Consider the following 19555-nt stretch of genomic DNA (forward strand, 5'->3'; position numbering starts at 1 on the left):
AGTATTGCACATGTCAAATCACTGTAAATGCTGTTAAATTTTTTTACGAGTGTTACAGTCACTTGTAGCCTGATTGTCAGCTACTCGGTAGCCAGCAGCGAGTTGGCAAGCTGAGCTTCAGGCTGACAGTAAATGTATGATTAAAACAAACTCAGAACTAGCTATAGAACACAAACTAAACTGCAGCTAATATCTCAAAACAGAAGACAATAATTAAAAAAAAAAAAAAAACAGAAATGTGAGATAAAAAAAAAAAGTTAAAACAGCAATCACTACGAGTCTTATCTTTCTAGCTAGTATAACTGCTGCTGAAACGACGAGACAGCAAATTACCGGGTCGTTAACGAAGCGAACTGATGTGCTGTGTTTCCACCTGCGTACGTATCAGAGGGGGAGAAACTCCGCAGCCTATCAGTGACTCCATCAGCCGAGCTTCAAATGACATCCTGAACTCTGGCTGGTTTCAAGTTTAGCTTGACTAATACATACCGTATATATATATATATATATATATATATATATATGTATGTATAGTTTTAAGGATGAAAATCTATCAATCAATCGATCAATCAATAGTTGGTGTGTCTCAGCCCTTCAAAATAAGAGACCTCAGTCTGTGTGGGACCGAAAGAGAGAAAACAGAAGCGCTCAGAGGGACCACAGGTGTGATTCTGGACTCTGAGGATGTTCTCTGTAGCTAGTGTTGCACTTACTGACCAGTATGAAGAGGGTGTTGGACTACGACAGAGGAGGTGGGGGTGGAGTGGGGGTGGGGGGGTGTGGGGGTGGGTGGGGCGTCTGTCAGATACACACTGACTTGACTGACTGACTGACGGGGTGCTGCTACGTGGGTCTGCAAAGCAACAAAGTGGAGAGGATCATGGAGTTTGGTGGTTTCTGGTCGGTTCTGACACCATATACTTCTCTTTTCCCCCTGAAGCGTCCCCTCCCACCCCACCCCCACCCTCTACCCTCTGCCCTCTCCCCGTCCTCCCCGCACCTGAAGGTGCCCCGCTCTCCCTCAACCCTCCCCCCCCCCTCTCCCTCCCCGTCTCCCTCCCTAGCAGCCGAAGGTCTCCTGCGAGGCGTAGACCATGTAGAGGAAGCCGTCCTCGTCTCTCTCCTGCTCGTAGATCTCGGAGATGGCCGTGGACACCGACACCATGCTGTGCTGGTTGACCAGCAGGAAGAAGGCCTGCGTGGGGTTCAGCTGCAGCCGACGCCTGCGGGGACGAGGTGAAGGGAATGAAACAGAAAGGAGAAGAGAAGTGAGGAGGGGTTGATGCTTCTACGCCCAACATCACGTTAGTTAGTGCTTCGACTTCTCAGACGCTCAGTTATAAAATACAACCTGCCACCATCTTTGTTTCTTTACATCCGTCCTGCTTGTTCCTCCACCGTTTCTCTAGTTTTTCTTTTTTTTAAAGATATCAAGGAACAAGCGATTTAAGAGAATCTGTGACATTCACCAATTTCCTCACATGTACAATAAACAAAATGTGCGAGCGATGTTGCAGAAGTGACAAACAGACGGTCTGTCTGTCTTCACGGGGCAGAAACATCCAGACTGACTGAGCTGATAAATGTGGCCTTGTTGTGTGCAGGACGGTCTGCTCTGAGCCTGGTGCTTTGTTTATTGAGGAAGTAACTGTGTGGGTCACAGTCTGGGGGGAAAAACAAACCAACAGACAGAACAAAAGGCCAATGAGTGAATGAGGATAGAAGAGATTCTGACCAATGGAGGAGCAGCAGGCAGCCGCTGTAACGTGCAAACTAACACGCACACACCTGCCTGTAAACAGAGAGGAGCCTGTACAGTGTGATGAAGTATATTTGGTATAAAAGATGAGTGTTTGGAATATACTGAACATATGAATCAAAGCTGGAGAGAAGGTTCATTCTGCAGGAGACTCTGAGGAGTTTCTACAGAGCTGCAGGATTTCTGGCTACTGAGGTTCTTTCACGTCAAACTGTTGCTTCTCACTTGGTTGATTAAAGCTGCCGACTGTTGCAGAACGAACTTTAATGTGGGTTTATCTACCATCATGATCAAGCCTTGTTTTATTGCTCATAATGAATATAGATGGATGATAATGTTCCTCCATCATGGCTGCATTTAATAGCGAGATAATACATCACAGATATTTGATCTGGGGTGGTGGTGTGTCTTCCTCAAGCTCGGGTTCTCTACCAGAGGTCTGCTGGGAGTCTGAGGGTTCTGTGCAGTATCTTAGCTGTTCCTAGGACTGTGCTCTTCTGGACAGAGACCTCAGATGTTGTACCTGGACTCTGCTGGAGCCACTCTCCCAGTTTGTGGGTCACAGCCCCCAGTGCTCCCATTACCACTGGCACCACTGTTGCCTTCACTCCCCACATCCTTTCTAGCTCCTCTTGGTATGTTTCGATCTTCTCGTGTTCCTTCTTCTTGATGTTGCTGTCGCTTGGGATTGCTACGTCTATCACCACTGCCTCCTTCTTCTGTTGTTTGTCGATCAACATGATGTCCGGTTGGTTAGCCATCACCATCTTGTCAGTCTGGATCTGGAAGTCCCACAGGATCTTGGCTCGGTCATTCTCAACCACCTTACGAGGTGTCTTCCATTGTGATCTTGGGACCTCCAGCTCATACTCAGTGCAGATGTTCCTGTACACCATGCCAGACACTTGGTTATGGCGTTCCATGTACGCTGCATCTTACTTCCTGCTATTATGTGCTGGAGCATCTTTGCACAGCCTGCACCTGGCGTCCTGTCTGGTGTGGTAGATCTCCACCTCTATTGATCTTGTACTGAGTGCCTGTTCCTCTGCTGCCATGATCAGTGCTTCTGTGCTGTCCTTCAGCCTTTTCCAGCCACTGGTAGGATTTCCTGATATCAGACACTTCTTCTATCTGTCAGTGGTACATACCGTGTAGGAGCTTGTCCCTCCATCATCAGGTTTCTGCTGCCTGAGGTTTTCACTGATGAATCCATTAGTATTAGGATGTTCCTTTGGACTGATCTTCACAGTGATGGTTAATCAGATTTGTCACTATGTAACTTAATATCTGATATTTACCTAAAAAGGCCTGTGTAAGTGTTTTGTAAATATGTGTTTATTGATTGTCTTGAAGTCTTTTTTCCCTTATTGTTAAAATGATCTTTCAACGTTTGTATTACATCTTCTGTCTTTATATTATTCAGTTGGAGGTCTTAACATGAATATTTCCATGTATCTCTTACTGTTAGATTGTCCTTTTTAAACTGGTTTATTGGAACATCTGAACACACTGCAATAGTTTTAGTCTTTAAGTTCACATTTAAAATGCGATCTGTGTCTGGATGTTAAGAAAAACACATCGGATCAGATCTCAGCAGGTGTAAATGGAATCTGCACCGTCACCACATTCATGACAACAAAAATGGCACAGTGAGTTGAAAGGTCAGCTAGCTCCGCCTCTTCCTGACGGCTAAAGCGAGCTCTGTAAAATAAACTACAAGTAGTAGTAGTAGCAGCAAAAAAGTGATTCAGAAATGAATAATATCTGTTCACGGCAGCGACGCGCCGTCTGATTGATCTTCTCTTAAAAACGTGTTACAGTTTTTTCGTGGTCGCTTCTTGTTTCAGCTCCTCTCGTTTTTAGCTCTCTTTCCTCATGTTTCACCTGCCGTCAGTCAAGTCTCGTCTTTCCATCCTCATTTTCAAACCCCAGCGTGCATTTTCGGGTGTCACTGCTGTTTGGCTCCAACAGGAGGGAAATACAACACTCCGACTGACTGTGAACGCATCGGGACAGGATGAATCTGCTTTAAATCACCAAAACAAATGACTTTATATATTTCTGCCTCATCAGCATTCAAGGCGCCAAACAGTTCCTAATGACATCAACTCCCACAGATATACATCACAGTGTTTCTGCACCGCCCGCCAGTCGAATCTTCATTTACTGCCACGTTATTTATATACCTGAACGTGTTGCTCTCTAATACGTTTGGCTGCAGCAGTTCTTGTGCTTGTAAACAAAGTGAAGCCTGAACTCGCTCTGCTGGTATGTAAAACTACCAGACAGCTCCAAATATACACACACACACACACACACACACATACCAAACATACGCTTCAATGAACTCAACCCTCTAACTGGTATCCAGTTCAGCAACCAGTGAGACAGGCTTCAAAACATGTGTTTGTTTACCTGATGATCTTCACCAGCTCGCTCATGTTGACGTGGTCGGGTACCAGGAACTTGGTCTTGTCCAAAACGGGCAGCTGCTTCTCTCCCTTATACCTCTCGATGATCACCTGCGGCAGCAAACGCAACACCGTGAGTCTTCACATACGTGAGTATTTGCTTTCTCGCTGATAAGTTACAGACGAGAAGATCAACATCACTCTCATGTCTGTGCTGATGGAGACAGTGTGAGCTTAGCTTAGCTTAGCTTAGCATAAAGAGCGCAAGCTGAGGAAGTTATTTCCTTTACTGTGGAGGATTATTGTTGTTATTATTGTGTTCTTTAACATCTGTGGACATATACAGAGTATTCCCTGTTTGCTCTCCTTCATACTGGTCACTAACAGACGGTTCATCTTCACAGATCAAAAAACTAATTTAACCTGAAATCATAAAGTTTTAAACTGAATGAATTCTGAATTTGAACATCAACAAGATTCACTAAAAAATAATTAAATTAATATTCTCTTCAGTCTGTAAACATGAAAAAGAACCAAAAACAATGCAGCTCCCATAAATCTATAAACTTGTCATAATTATATTTATGTTATTATACAAAACTAAATAAACCAGTTCTGGATTATTGTGTTAATCAGTGAGATTAAAAGGCAGATTGTCTGTAGGCAGATTTTTTTTTTATCTTTGAAGGAGCCAGAACAGCTGTTTTCCCCTGTTTATGCTAAGCTAAGCTAAGCTAAGCTAATCGCCTGCTCGGATCAATCAACTCATCTAACGAGCAACAACGTGAGGAAGCTTATTTCATAATATTCTCATCATCACAGAAATGTTAAACGATGCCACCTGTGAGAGTGTTTAAATTAACTCACATATACTGGATGTATTTATTTATTTGTTTTTTTGTCATTTTTATGTAAATTTGATTTATTTTCAGGCTGAGTCGTAAACATTTGGCCAGTTTAATTAAAAATCCTCTTTCTAAGTATTTAGGTTTGTTGGCAGCCGGTAAAGAGAAGATGAATCAGCTTTTATGATTAAAGCTGATGAGTGAAATTAAACCATCATCAATATATCAATATATCATTTAACTGACAGACGTAACAGCAGCTGAAACTACATTAGAAACCATAAAATTAATAAAAAAAATCAGCTTTGCAAATGAATGTATTTGCTTTTGTTGTGTTTTTTTCTACTTTGTAAGTCTGCTTCACACACACACACACACACACACACACACACACACACACTGGTCCTCCAGTAACCACAACTACATCATATTCAAAAGCCAAATATGTAAATCAACACGTCCGAACACGACGACGTCTGACTGGACGGACTGAAATGAGTGATGAAGTGTGATGTGAGTTCATTGGGGGCTTACTGGGATCTTGTTGGGGTGCTGCTCACGGATCTGCTGGACCTCTTTGCACCGGTCAGCTGTGGAAAAAAAACCCACAAAGACTCGTAAACAAGAAGCCGAACTCAAAAACATGTTTTCAACTTATCTTTAACAGATATGAAGCTGATAATAACAGCTTGGTTTTATCTTTTCCACAGAACAAACAAGCCCAGATTGATAATTTAAGACCCAGTTTAAGAGAAATTTGTAAAATCATGCTCCTATTTCAAGTCTTATTATATTTAATTTAACATAATTTAATCACATCATACAACAGCCGGTGTAACAGATATGTGGAGCAAACAGAGAAAACAAGCAAACATACTGAAATAAATAACACAATACAAGTTAAATAATATAAATCATGATGTACAAGTCTAATAATTTATCCCATATCAGGATATATTCTTATTATTTATCATCCTAAAGGCCTGAATGGTTCTCCTTCCCTGCTGATGTCTGGTACTGGGTGTGGTTTCTGTCAGAAAATCCACAGGAAGTAAAAATTTAAAAAGTCTCTTGAACAGCGGCGAGGCTGAGCTGTGCGTCCGGACACAGAGCGACTCTTTAAATGACGACTGAACCTGCTGCTAAAATAATCTTATTTGTTCTCCGTCTGTAAATCCTCCGTCTGTGATCTGATCTGCTTGTTCATCAGACTCTCTGACCCCCCCCCCGCCGCCTCCTCCTCCTCCGCTTCGTCTCGTCCCGTCTTCCCTTAAATTATGACGGATGTGAACATGTGTGAATGTAACGAGAGCAGCTAAATAAACACACGTCATCATATCTGACATGAGTAGAGCTGCAACCGTTACCTCCGTTCATCAATTAGTCATTTAACAGAAAACGTATCTGGAGCAGCGACTGATGATTATTTTCATCTATGGATTCATCTGCTGATTGCTCTGTTGATTAATTGTTCGGTCAATTAAAAACACCAGAAAAGCTCATAACAACATGTTACAGTAGCATCATTACATGCAAAATTCTCATATTAAAAAGACCTGAAACCATCAATTTTTTGGCATTTTTGCTTGAAAAATGACTCAAAATGATGAATCAATTATCAAAATAGCTGTTGATTAATATTCTGTCAATTGACTCATCGACTAATCGTTGCAGCTCTAAATTAATCGCCCACTTTATTGATGATTTTGATTCTTTAACGTGAATATTTTCTGGTTTCTTTCGTCCTCTGTGACCAGTAAACTGAATATTTCTGTGTTGTGGACAAAACAAGACATTTGAGGACGTCTTTCTCACCATTTTCTGACATTTTAAAGGACCAAACAACTAATCAATGAATCGATAATGAAAATAATTATCAGCCGCAGCCCTAGATTTGTCTTTTCCTTTATTATAACTCTGTCAGAGCTCTTTACGACAGGCATGTTTTTGTAAAAATGTGTCACAAATAAACGTGTCTGGATTCTTTGTGAATGCGGCGGCGTTTCTCTCCGCGATGCTTTTATCACCTCACGATCTCACTTTACAACACACTGCCCCGTCTGAGGTTAAGAATAACCTACTGCCCTATTTCAGGGGAAAAACTCCTGCTATTTATTTTAACACTGGCAGGGTTCAAAGCTCAGATGGCGTCGAGGACAAACAGTGAAGTGTGAATGGCTCCTTTGTTGAGGGATGTTTTTCTTCTCCGGCTGGAGGGACGGTTGCTGCTAATTGCTGGAATATAACTGTATTTATTAAAAGATACTGTCGGTTTAGGCAACTCAGCAGAAATGTGAAAGCCATCACAAATGAGATAATACATTTTTTTTATTATTGTTAAAGTAGAAATGAGGTATTATTTGCCTTCAACCTGCTTCTCCTTCTGTTTTTCTATGACTTTAGAATTAGGTATAATTCCTTCTTCTGGCTTTGCATCAAAATCGTCAATAACTCTTCTATTTCTAGAGCCTCGTTTCAAAAATTCTACTTTCATAACCGGCTGTGTTATTCCTGCTACTGATAGAGGAAATATTACACTTTGATATCACATTAAAATATGATTTTCTGTGTAATAAGAGCAGCTGAGGTGACATGAGTGTGGTAGTTGAGGGTACTGCACCTCAACAGTTGGCATTCATGACTGTTGCTATGTGCTGCTTTATACTTCTATATAATCCGGGTCAGGGACAGTTTCCTGTTTAATGTTTAGTTCAGTTTACTGTCATAAAGGACTAAAAAAAAAAACCCAGAAAATATTCACAGTTTAGAGGCAGGAACCAGAGAAGTTTAACATTTTAAATCATCTTTAAAAAAAAAAAAAACCTACCTGCTGATTAAATTTCTGTCGATCGATTGGTTGATTGATTGTTGCCGCTCTAAACTTAACATCTGTTCACTCTGGTCCAGTTGTTTTGTTGTTATATAAGACCTGAGTAATGTGTGTCAGTCTGACAGTGAAGCACTTAATAAAGCAGGTGAGCAGGTCATGAAACATCATCACTTTACTGAATCTGCTATGAACTCTGAGAACTTAACAACCAATCAGTGAAGATAAATACTGTACTGAAGTACAATTTTAAGGTATTTGTATGAGTATTTCTATTTCATGCTATTAATACTTCCACTCCACTATATTTTAGAGAGAAATATTGCACATTTTACTCCACTAATAGAGCTGCAACATTATTAGCATTAGTCGATTAATCAGTTAGTCGCCACAGTTCAAATTAATTGCAAACAAACTGGTTCAAGCTCCTCATATATGAATATTTTCTGCTTTCTTTAGTCCTCTGTGACATTTGAGGACGTCATGTTGGGTTCACATATACATGTCATTAAGTCAGTATGAACTGATATCACAATAAGACGTGTGTAGGGCTACGACTAACGATTATCTTATTAATCGATGAATCGTTTGGTCTATATGAGAAAACAGTGAAAAAATGTTATTTCCCACAGTCACAGGTGTCTTTAGATTTCTTGTTTTGTCTGATCGACGGTTTAAGACCCAAAGACAATAAGTTTACTATCATGAATGATGAAGAAGAGAATTAAATCATCATGTTTAAGCATTTTTGCTTTCAAAAAATGACTAAAACAATTATTAGATTATCAAAACAGTTGCCAGTTAATTGTCTGTTGATCTACTTATCAATCAATCAACTAATCATTGCATCTCTCTCTCTCTATATATATATATGTGTATTAAATATGTCAATGTACATGAGGGTATTTTGCATCGTGAGTACTTAAACTTTTTATACTTACAGTATATTTTGGCTTTTAATTATAATAAAGTACTTTGGGGCTGTGACTAATGATTATTTTTTAATAGATTAATGTGTTGATTGGTTGTTTGGTCCATAAAATGTGAGAAAATGATGAAACATGTCAATCACTGCTTCCCAAAACCCAAGATGACGTCGTCTAATGTCTTCAGTTTACTGTCATAGAGGAATAAAGAAACCAGAAAATATTCCCATCTAAGAAGCAGGAAGCTGAGAATTTGGACTTTTCTTATAAAATGACTAAAACGAATAATTGATTATCCAAATAGTTGGCAACTAATCGATTAGCTGACAAATGGTTGCAGCTCCAGAGTACTTTTTCAGTGTGATTTTGCTATTTTTACAGTATTTTATCCACCTCTGAAGCAGGGAGTGTTTTTCCGTCCCCACCGTGACTCTGTTGCTTATCCCAGACTTCTCCGTATGGTGAGATTATGCAATGGACGGACTCTGGGCTCCTCCCTGCCCAGCACAGGGGCCGTCTTTCGGCTCAAATTACAACATAAATCACTGAACACGTGTACTGGGATAATGTGTCAGCACATGTTGTTTTCCTTTGAGCAAACACTAAATATTAAACTGCTTATTTAGTCCAGCTGTCTTGCCCAGTTTGTGTGTCAACGCTGGGCCTAGCTAGCTTCATGGAAAGCTAATAACGTGACAGTGACCCAGATGGCCTTTTAAACATTAGCAGCCAAAGCGATTACACACAGGTTAAAGGATGCTGACATGTACGGCGTCGATGATATTTACATTTCACGTTATATTTGTCTGACTGAAACAGCATAAAAAAAAGCTGCTAAAAAGAAATATGATCCTAACTTTACGCTCAGGAGCTTCTCGTCTATGCTGCTTTCAATCTGAGCCATAAAACTGAGATTAAAACAGCTGCGAAACACTTATAACGGTCGCGATAAACACACAACATACAACCGACTGAACACCGTGTAACGTTCACTACACTGTCAACAGACGGCAGCTAGGTGGCTAGCAGGCCGGCTAGCTGGTTTCTTACCAAATGTCCTCCTTTGTTTGAAGGGTCTGTCGGACGGCATCTCTGTTAGCGTTACTACACAGTTACAAACCTAAAGAATAAAACAGTACAGCTGCTTATAACGCAGCTGGATCACAAAGACACTGGAGGTGTTTGCGTTGAGCGTCTCCTGTCGTCTCTCCGGTCAGTCTGAAGCTCAAACAGCTCAAACAAAGCAAGTAACCGAGGCGCTGACGTCATCCGCTGGATTTAAAGGGACCGTTCACTATTTACGTTCTAACTGCCCTTATTATTATTATTATTATTATTATTATTATTATTGTTACTATTATTGTTGTTGTTGTTGTTATTAACACTATGCCAAACACGTCAGTGGGGGAAAGTACATTTACTTAAGTAGCTACTATACTTAAGTAGAGTTTTGAGGTACTTGTACTTTACTTGAGTATTTCCGTGTGATGCTACTTTATACTTCCTCTCCCACTACGTTTCAAAGGGAAATATTGTACTTTCTACTCCACTACATTTATTTGACAGCTTTAGTTACATTTCAGATGAAGATTTGACGCAATGGATAATATAACAAGCTTTTAAAATACAACACATTGTTAAAGATTAAAGGTGCAGTATGTAGAATTCGGTGGCATCTAGCAGGACAGACTTGGCAGAAATGGAATGTAATATTCATAAGTATGTTTTAATTAGTGTAAAATCACCTGAAGAATCGTTGTGTTTTCATTACCTTAGAATGAGCCTTTAAATCTACATCAGAGCAGGTCCTCCTCCACGGAGCCTGCCATGTTGCACTGCCATGTTTCTACAGTAGCCCAGAACAGACAAACCAAACACTGGCTCTAGAGAGGGCCTTTTGCATTTCTCACGAGTTTTGCAGCCACCGTAGACTCTCCAACACGCTTGGAAGGGGAGGGGGGAATATTCAGTTGGTTGCAATCTGCAACCTCACTGCTAGATGCCACTAAATCCTACACACTGCACCTTTAAACCAGTGGTTTCCAACCTTTTTGTCTTTTGACGTCTTACAAAAAGCAGTGTGTAGTCGGGGTCACATTTCACATGTCTATGAGTTGTTAACAGCTCCACCAAATAGTGATTTTTCCCTCTAAACTTCTCACATGCTTTCATTTCAATAAATGTTCAAATGATCCAATATTTCAGCAAAAATCAAAGATTAGAGAAAAAGTCCAAAAACTGAAAACAGATTTGTGTTTTTCTCTCCCATTAATCATCTCACGACCCCTCAGATTTATCTGCTGACCCTTTGGGGGGGCCTGACCCCTAGGTTGGGAACCACTGGACTAAACTAGATAGATAGATAGATAGATAGAGAACTTTATTAATCCTAAAGGGAAATTAAAGTGTTACAGCAGCCACCTGACATAAATCAAAAGACAAAAACAATGAGGGAGGTAAAAGAAACAAATACAGTTAAAGGCTAAATTATATACAATAACTAAATTGACTAACTCATATATAAAAATAAATAAAATAACTAAAAACAGAATAGAAAAAATAAAAAAAATATAACCATAATATTTGCTGAGCACACACTGTTTGATGATGTTAATATGCCACAGTACACTGTACTTCACTGCTACATAAGGTAGCGAGGTGCATGATTGTCCATGGATGTTAGAGTTGAGTGTACTAAATATTGATACTTAAATATAAAGTTATACTATACAGGTGAATTTTATAGTTACAGGTGAAAGCAATTTTGTAAATTGTGAACAGGATACAAATAGTGTAAATGTGTGCAGGAAGTGCTGAAATAAATATTGAATGGTTATAAAAGTGATAAGTAACTTTATATACATGCAGTAGATGGTTATGTACAGTATATATACAGCTTGCTCAAATAGTAATGAATGATATGTAACTCGTTATTGCACATTTTGTATTTTAATCTAATATAAATATTTATATTTGTGGGTACTGGATGCCTTAGTGTTACAGGGTTATTGCACATGAACACGTTGAAACTACTCAACTTCACTTCACTTTAAAAGTGTGTGTTTGATGTTATTGTGATTTATATTGTGTCGTTTTTTTCCTGTGAATCTACTACATATTTAAAACCTGTTCAGGATTAACATGAAATGAAGATGTTGTGTACAAGAAAGAGAAACACATCACTGTAAGATAAATTCCTGATCTTCCAAGCATGTTTGCCAATTTTATGACTTACACAGATTTATATAATAAATGTTTATATCGAGGTGTTGTTTTCCTTATATTCTGAATCACCGTATAAAACGTTAATATTATTTGATTAACATGCATCGTTGTTCTCTGCTGATGAGATCAAATGAATGCATCAGGTGCTCTTTATATTTTTTCCCTGATCCTCAGACAGTCTGAGTCTGTGAATCACTAGAAACTTAAAACCAGCTGTTTTGGTGACCTCCAGTGGTCGAAGCTCAGACTACAACAAACCTGAAGCTCTTTTCAGCTCGGTCGGCTCCGTCCACTCAAAAATATGTTTTGCTTATATTTGACTTCACTGTGTTTTCTTCTCAGAGTTTGACACTAAAGGCTGTTTTTTTTACATTCATCTGCTGAAGGAGGAAAGTTTCTCTGAGCTCACTTTAAAACTAATTTGATGACGTACGACCACAATCTCTGACATCACAAATATTTTGGAAGTTAATCCCAGTACAATCAGCAATTTAAAGAAGTCTGATATGAACTCTTATAACTTCCAGCACTCCTCCACTTCATGGTGAAATAGGAGAGATCTTGATTTGAGAAGTTTAACTTTTAAAATTAATAATATTTACATTTAAAGATCCTAAGTTTTCAATGGAAGGAGATAAAGTTGATGTGTTACAGTACAGTGCAAAAGTTTTAGGCTCTTTATATGTTTACAGTAGATTCTTCTCTGTAATGCAACACCATCAGGAAGTCTGATTATCTGCAGCAGGACAATGAATCCAAACATCCAAATAGAGTCATGAAGAACTATCTTCATCAACCAGAAGAACAAGGAGTCCTGCAGCAGATGGTCTCTGATCTCAACAGTCAGTCTGGGATTAACATGAAGACACAGAACAACTGTGGCAACTTCTCCAAGATGCAGGAACAACCGACCTGCCGAGAGCCTGAAACACTGAGGAGAACTGCTGCTGGTTTAAAGACAAAGCTGCTCACAGCAGATAGTGATTTACTTTATGTTTCTGCTGTTTACTTTGGATCAATTTAACTGATAAATAAAAACTATTCATGACATTATTCTGGAAAACATCACTTTACTTTTAGTGCCTCAAACTTTAGCACATTACTGTATATCAACTGTTTTAAACTATGTCTTGATGCACAACTGGAGATGACCTTTAACGTGTCTGGTAGGTCACTAATCTGTGAAAATACATTTTACTCTGATGTCACACTAGTAAAAGTCAACCACATCTTATCTTCTCCCCAAAACTGTTAATAATGAGAAAATGATAAAAAAACAAGAGACCACTTTGACTTTTTACATTTTTTAATTTGTTACAAATAACCATCAGAAACTTAACATAGCGAGAGCAGAGACATGTTTGTAGTGTAATTCTCTGCTCACCAGTGAAATACTGTACTTCAACATCTTTTGCCAACAAAACAATAAATAACAAACCCAAGTCTTCCATTGTTGAGATCGAGCTGACAAACAAACATGTTGTGGTCTCTCTCTCTCTCTCGTGTATGTCGTAGACGTCTCTGCCGTAAACACAGTGACAGAACATACAGTTTACGTCGAGAGGAGACCCAACTGGAATGCTAAAACATGGAAAAAAGAATTTGCCTGCAGACTGATTGACTGTCAGATGGTTCACACACGTTGTTGTTAAGTGAAGTGATAAGATTCAGTTTCATCCACCTTCAAATCCTGCTTTTAACTTCCTTGTACAGCAAATGCATAAAAAGCTTCTGGCAAACAAAACCTTATGATTTAACGAGACAAAGAAAAACATTCAGCTGTTTGAATGTGACAGACGGACAGACGGAGAGAATAACGAGGTGTGTAGCGGCTCCTTGAGTTTCAGTCTGAAGGGTTCTGAATGACGATCAGGAAATAATCCTTATCTGTGAAGAAAAAGGCGAAACAGTTAAACCCAAACAGACAGAAAACAGTACTTTTAATGACTTAAACTCTTTTAGATTTCACACATACTGAACAACCGTTAAAGGATCTTACTTGCAAACAGGGTTGAGTATCTTTTGACATTTTTCTGGTGTTAATATAACCTCCGTAACACAGTACAGACACCAACGAGATAGGTTTTTAGATCTCTTTGGAACAGCTTCGTTACGAGCTGTGACATAAAAAGCTGAATCCTGCCTGGGTCCAGATGGCGGTAAACTGTAATTCAGACGCTATAAACCAGACGCCAAGTTTTCAGAGCGCGGCAGAAGAAAAAAGCCTTTAATCAGTGACGAGCGTCTGACTGCAGTCGACCGAAGACGAGGAAGGTTTATTTGTGTATCACCTTTACACAACAACGCGAGTGCTTTTATATGAAACTTAAAAGAAACACAAAAGACCAGATTATAAATAGGATTTACAGATAAAAATAAGATAAAACAGGAGAATAAAAATGACAAGATATGAATGAACAGTCCCGACTATAACAGCTCGTTGTGGAATAAACTTTGCTGCCAAAATACTCTTCTTGATTGTGTTTTAATTTTCACTGATGAGACTAAGACTGACAGCCCTTCATACAAAGACTACACTGACTGTTTGTGGGGCCTTTTTGCCTTTATTTGATAGCTGTAAATGTAGAGACAGACAGGAAACACAGGTAACGGAGAGGAGCACGACATGCCCGACAAAGCTCCACGGCTGGGATCGAATGTTGCAGCCTCGTGGTTCTCGTCTTAACTAGAAGGCTAACGAGGCAGCAAAGGAGTTTACTCCTCACAGATAAGGCTGCGATTTTATGTTTTTCTTACTGTCAACAAATTTCTGATATATCTTATTCCTCCGTTGTTGTTCCAAAAACTATTAAAAACACGTCAGTGAGTCACACCGCTGCACTGGGTGACATGATCCTTCATCATGAAGAGTTTGGTCACGTTAGTTTGTTTAGAAACGGCTCCAAAGACTAATAACAGTGATCAGGTTTTCAGTCTCTGGAGAGTAGTTCTGTGTACGGCAGACGCTACTGAGCATGTGCAGGGACGTGGTTCTGTTGACAGCTTCACTAGCTTGTTGTGCTGCATATCACAACCTCTGGACTTTGTACTAAAGTGTAAATTTGAAGAAAGACAAAAGTAAATAAATTATAGAAAATCACCAGACTAATCCTGTAACACTGAAGTCACTTTGCAAACCAGAAGCAAATACAGCAGGTGACCTGTTTCTAACGATGTTTTACAAAAAGAATCAGATATTTTATTAACTAGCTTGTTTGAATAAAACAGACAAGAGTAATAAACGAGTATGACGTTGGTGTCTGACTGTATTGCGGCACTGTGATGATATTTATCTCTTGTTCCTATCAAGTTTAAACTTCTTGACTGTAAGTCTTGTTGGACAAACACTTCTGCCAGATGAATGTGGTGTAAATATCTACAGTTCAAACTGGTTGAACCTTCATAAATGACAGTTTCTGTCTGAGCGAGTAAACAAAGAAACGTCAGGATGTAAAAGTTGTCTCAAGCGATCGTCGCTGCTTCTGAGAGAAATCGGAGGAGTGATTTGTGTGACTTGCAGGTACGAAATATTAAAACATAAATTCCGATCCCTTCTCCGTTCCCCCTCTCACCTGGAGCGATCATGATCTCGTTCTTCTTGGAGCGCACACGGAGGAAGGTGAGGTCGTTCTGGGGGTCGATGTCTCGTACGGTGCTCCTGGCCTTCATCACCAGCTGGTGGATCAGTCCCGCGTACTGAACCGTGCTGGAGTTGTCCAGAGTCGTCTTGATGGGGATTCCTGAAGGACCAGAGAGAGAGAAACAGACACAAATAGTTCAGTTACATGTAAAAAAAAGAATCTTCATGTGACCAGATTAAGTGAAGTGTTACTGATACTCTGTTATTTAATTTAATTAAGATCAAGATGGAAATAAGATTAACTACCTCTGCATGTAAATGGTGTGTGCAGAAGGATGCAAATAGAGTGAAAACTGATGCAAAATATTGTTTCTGTGGCTGTTTTATCAGCATCAGAGTAAATAATACAACAGAAAATATAAAGTCGCTGTAATAAGCTTGTAGTAACACTATAAAAACATCAGACACTCACATCCCTGTATTTTTATTCTGTTTATTGAATCACTGATATATTTCCTGCCATTCACACAAGTATCAACATACTAACAAATCATGTTATTGTGGAAATTAAGTAATTACAAATCATGTGAATATTTCAATGGGAGGCTGGTACAGATTATTTCAAAGTGGTGGAATTATAATGCTGCCGGGCTCATATATTTGCCGACATGAGCTCGTTGCAGATATATATCAGTATCGGTGTATCTATCAGCTGATAAATGACAAGAAACTGAAGAACAGAAACGTCAGAAATGTTCTGAAACATTAGTTTGTTCACCAGAGAGTTTGTGACACATTTATTTTTCAACTGCCGGGTACTCAAAAATATTTATTTTATGAGTTGTGTAAAAAAAATAAAAATCAGCTGATATATCATCATCAGTTTGGTGTCGGTCTCAATAATCCTGTATTGATCAGGAGAAGATGAATCCCAACTGTTTTGATAATCAATTGCTTTCAGTCATTTATTAATGACATTATCTGGTTCTGTCTTGTCAAATGTGATGATTTGTTGCTTTTCTCTGCATTTTCATATTCAGTAATTGTAAATTTAATATCTTCGGGTTTTGGACTTTTGGTTGCACACAATGAGACGTTTGAGGGCCGGACTCTGGGGATTTTGACGAGCATTTATCATTATTATCAGAATCAGAATTAAGCTGAAGTTTATTTATTTGTATAGAACTTTTCATACAGCGGTTGTAACTCGAGGTGCTGTACACATAAGAAAAACATTAAAATACATTAAAATTATGACATTAAAGTGCACCATAAACACACACGGATAAATGTTGGAGAGGAAGTGAACTGAAGGCCTGTTTGTACTGGTTGGTTACCGTTTGGTAACCAACCTGTTATTGGTACCATTAAAATAATTTTGAAATCAATTCTAAAAATAACTGGGAGTCAGTGTAGAGAAGCTAAAATCAGTGTAATGTTCTCACTCTGTTGGTTCTGGTTAAGAGCCTGGTGGTCCAGTTCTGATTCTGTTGAAGTTTTTACTGATTTTTTGAAAAGTCCAGTAAAAAGTGCTTCAATAGTCAATTCAACTACAATCAATTACAAACAGGTTTATTTCCAAGTAGATTTGCACATTGTGCCCTGATGTTGTGGTGCATAACAATAAAAATATACAAACTAAGAGAAAATACAAGTACCACAAGTCAAGTAATTATAAATAACAGAAAATAGACTTACAATAAAAATATGTAAAATATATTATAAACTGCAAAGAGCTGTTTAAAATGAAGATAATGGAATATTGATCAGGAATGTGCGATATAGTGCAGTATGTGTGCAAATAATAATAAATACAGAATTATGTTGATGTAATGTGCCATGTTATAGACAAGATTTATATAGACAAAACAATTATTTGAAAAATAATCAGCAGATTAAACACAAATGGAAATAATCATTAGTTGTAGCCAAAATCTACGATATGATACGATTCGACTTTATCGTCAGTTTACACTGAAGTCATGTTGCTTTCACTTCAGTTTCACATCAAAACAATCATACATGACACATCATATCCTCTGCAGGACAGACTGATGAATAAAAGATGAGTCTCATTAGGGGGTTGAGTTCACTCAGATTTCTGATAGCTGCACTGCTTATCACTCTTATCACAAACTATCTGCAAACAACCGTAGAAACACTAAGTTTAAAAAATATCTGTGGATCAATTTTTGTAAATCTTACCTTCTGAATTGACGATGATGATTCCCTGCACTCCCTTCTGGGTCTGGATTCTCTTCAGAGTTTCCTCTACTTCAGCCTGAGAGACACAAACATGAGTTAACATCATTACATTTAGCAGAGGTGGAAGAAGTACTCAGACCCTTTACTTTAGTAAAAGTACCAATACAGCAATGTAAAAATACTCCATTATCAGTCAAAGTCCTGCATGAAAAATCATCCTACAGTAAAAGTACATTAAAGTTAGTAGTTAAAGTGTTGCAGTAAAAGTACATAAGTATTATGAGCTTGATGTAGTTAAAGTATTGCAGTAAAAGTACATAAGTATTATGAGCTTGATGTAGTTAAAGTATTGCAGTAAAAGTAGTGGTTTGGTCCCTCTGACTGATATATTATTATATATGACATCATTAGATTATTAATAGTGAAGCATCAGTGTTAGAGCAGCATGTTACTCCAAAGGGTCAGCAGATAAATCTGAGGGGTCGTGAGATGATTAATGGGAGAGTAAAAAGAAGAAAAAACAAAGTTCTGATACACAAATCTGTTTTCAGTTTTTGGACTTTTCCTCTAATCTTTGATTTTTGGTGAAATATTGGATCATTTGAACATTTATTGAAATGAAAGCATGTGAGACGTTTAGAGGGAAAAATCACTATTTGGTGGAGCTGTTAACAACTCATAGACATGTGAAATGTGACCCCGACTACACACTGCTTTTAGTAAGACGTCAAAAGCCAAAAAGGCTGGAAACCACTGGTTTCATCTTTAACAATGTGTTGTATTTTAAAAGCTTGTTATATTATCCATTGTGTCAAATCTTCACCTGAAAAGTAACTAAAGTAACATCAAATGGAAATACTCTAGTGAAGTGAAAGTACCTCAGAATTTTATTTAAGTACAGTACTTGTGTAAATGTACTCACTTACTTTCACCACCGACATTTATCTACTTTAATTTAGTAATAAAGTATCTCAGATTATTGAACTAGCTGCAACGAGCTAACATGACAACGCCCGACTAGCATGAGCCAGCTAGCCGATTAGCAACGTATTAAAATCCCTTTTTATAAAACTACACATTAACAGTCACGACGGAAATATGAACATGTTCATAAAATACACACGAAGCATTCATCGCATCCTACCATCTTCAGTATGTGAGGAGAAATCTGTGTCGGAAACTGGTCTCCGAGCTCAGCTAAATGACAGCTAACTGTTCTGTGTTGTTGCTGGGAGAAAACTGCTGAGGTAAACTTCCGGGTCAATGACGTCACCGCTGCGTTCACGGTCCACGGCGAACGTGGAAGATAAAATACGTAAATACTCAATTTTGACCCAATTATTAACCAAACTAATCACTGTTAACCTTTGTCCGGGTACAATGTTGACTGTATCAACAAACTGACAGTGAAGTCACGTCCTTTATGTTATCTTTATTTCATTATGATGTCTAATTGTTTTCTGTCATTGTATTATTGTCGCACATGTTGTACGTGACGTGTTCTATAAATAAAGTGATGGAAAAAAAAGATTAACCAAACCAATCATATCCATCCTTTACTTTACATGAGGAGGTACAGTGGGTTAATTAATAAATGAGTGGAGGTAATTATGTGATTGACATTTTACTGCGGTATTAACTATGGGTGCAATACATATTGAACTAATTTCTATAGAAGAGGTAAAAGAGATTTTTCTTCAGTTATTGATTCCTATATCTGACAGTGGTTGCTACTGCAAAAATAGTGTATGTTTGGCCTTCATTTTGTCTGAGAATT

The 19555-nt window shown here is 38.5% G+C and overlaps 2 protein-coding genes across 2 annotated transcripts; both read right to left on the minus strand.

The window, feature by feature from the left end:
- Positions 1-1032: 1032 nt before the first annotated feature.
- On the minus strand, positions 1033-10014 carry map1lc3a (microtubule-associated protein 1 light chain 3 alpha). Its single transcript, XM_044349127.1, has 4 exons — positions 9819-10014; positions 5550-5605; positions 4175-4281; positions 1033-1223 (listed from the first exon to the last, which is right to left on the minus strand). The coding sequence occupies exons 1-4, from the start codon at positions 9856-9858 to the stop codon at positions 1061-1063; spliced, it is 366 nt and encodes a 121-aa protein (XP_044205062.1). The 5' UTR covers positions 9859-10014; the 3' UTR covers positions 1033-1060.
- A 3267-nt stretch (positions 10015-13281) lies between these two features.
- dynlrb1 (dynein, light chain, roadblock-type 1) lies at positions 13282-19050 on the minus strand. Its single transcript, XM_044350212.1, has 4 exons — positions 18923-19050; positions 17779-17854; positions 15566-15733; positions 13282-13880 (listed from the first exon to the last, which is right to left on the minus strand). The coding sequence occupies exons 1-4, from the start codon at positions 18923-18925 to the stop codon at positions 13837-13839; spliced, it is 291 nt and encodes a 96-aa protein (XP_044206147.1). The 5' UTR covers positions 18926-19050; the 3' UTR covers positions 13282-13836.
- Positions 19051-19555: the final 505 nt, after the last annotated feature.

Source organism: Thunnus albacares, chromosome 4 (assembly GCF_914725855.1).
Source record: "Thunnus albacares chromosome 4, fThuAlb1.1, whole genome shotgun sequence".
NCBI lineage: Eukaryota > Metazoa > Chordata > Actinopteri > Scombriformes > Scombridae > Thunnus > Thunnus albacares.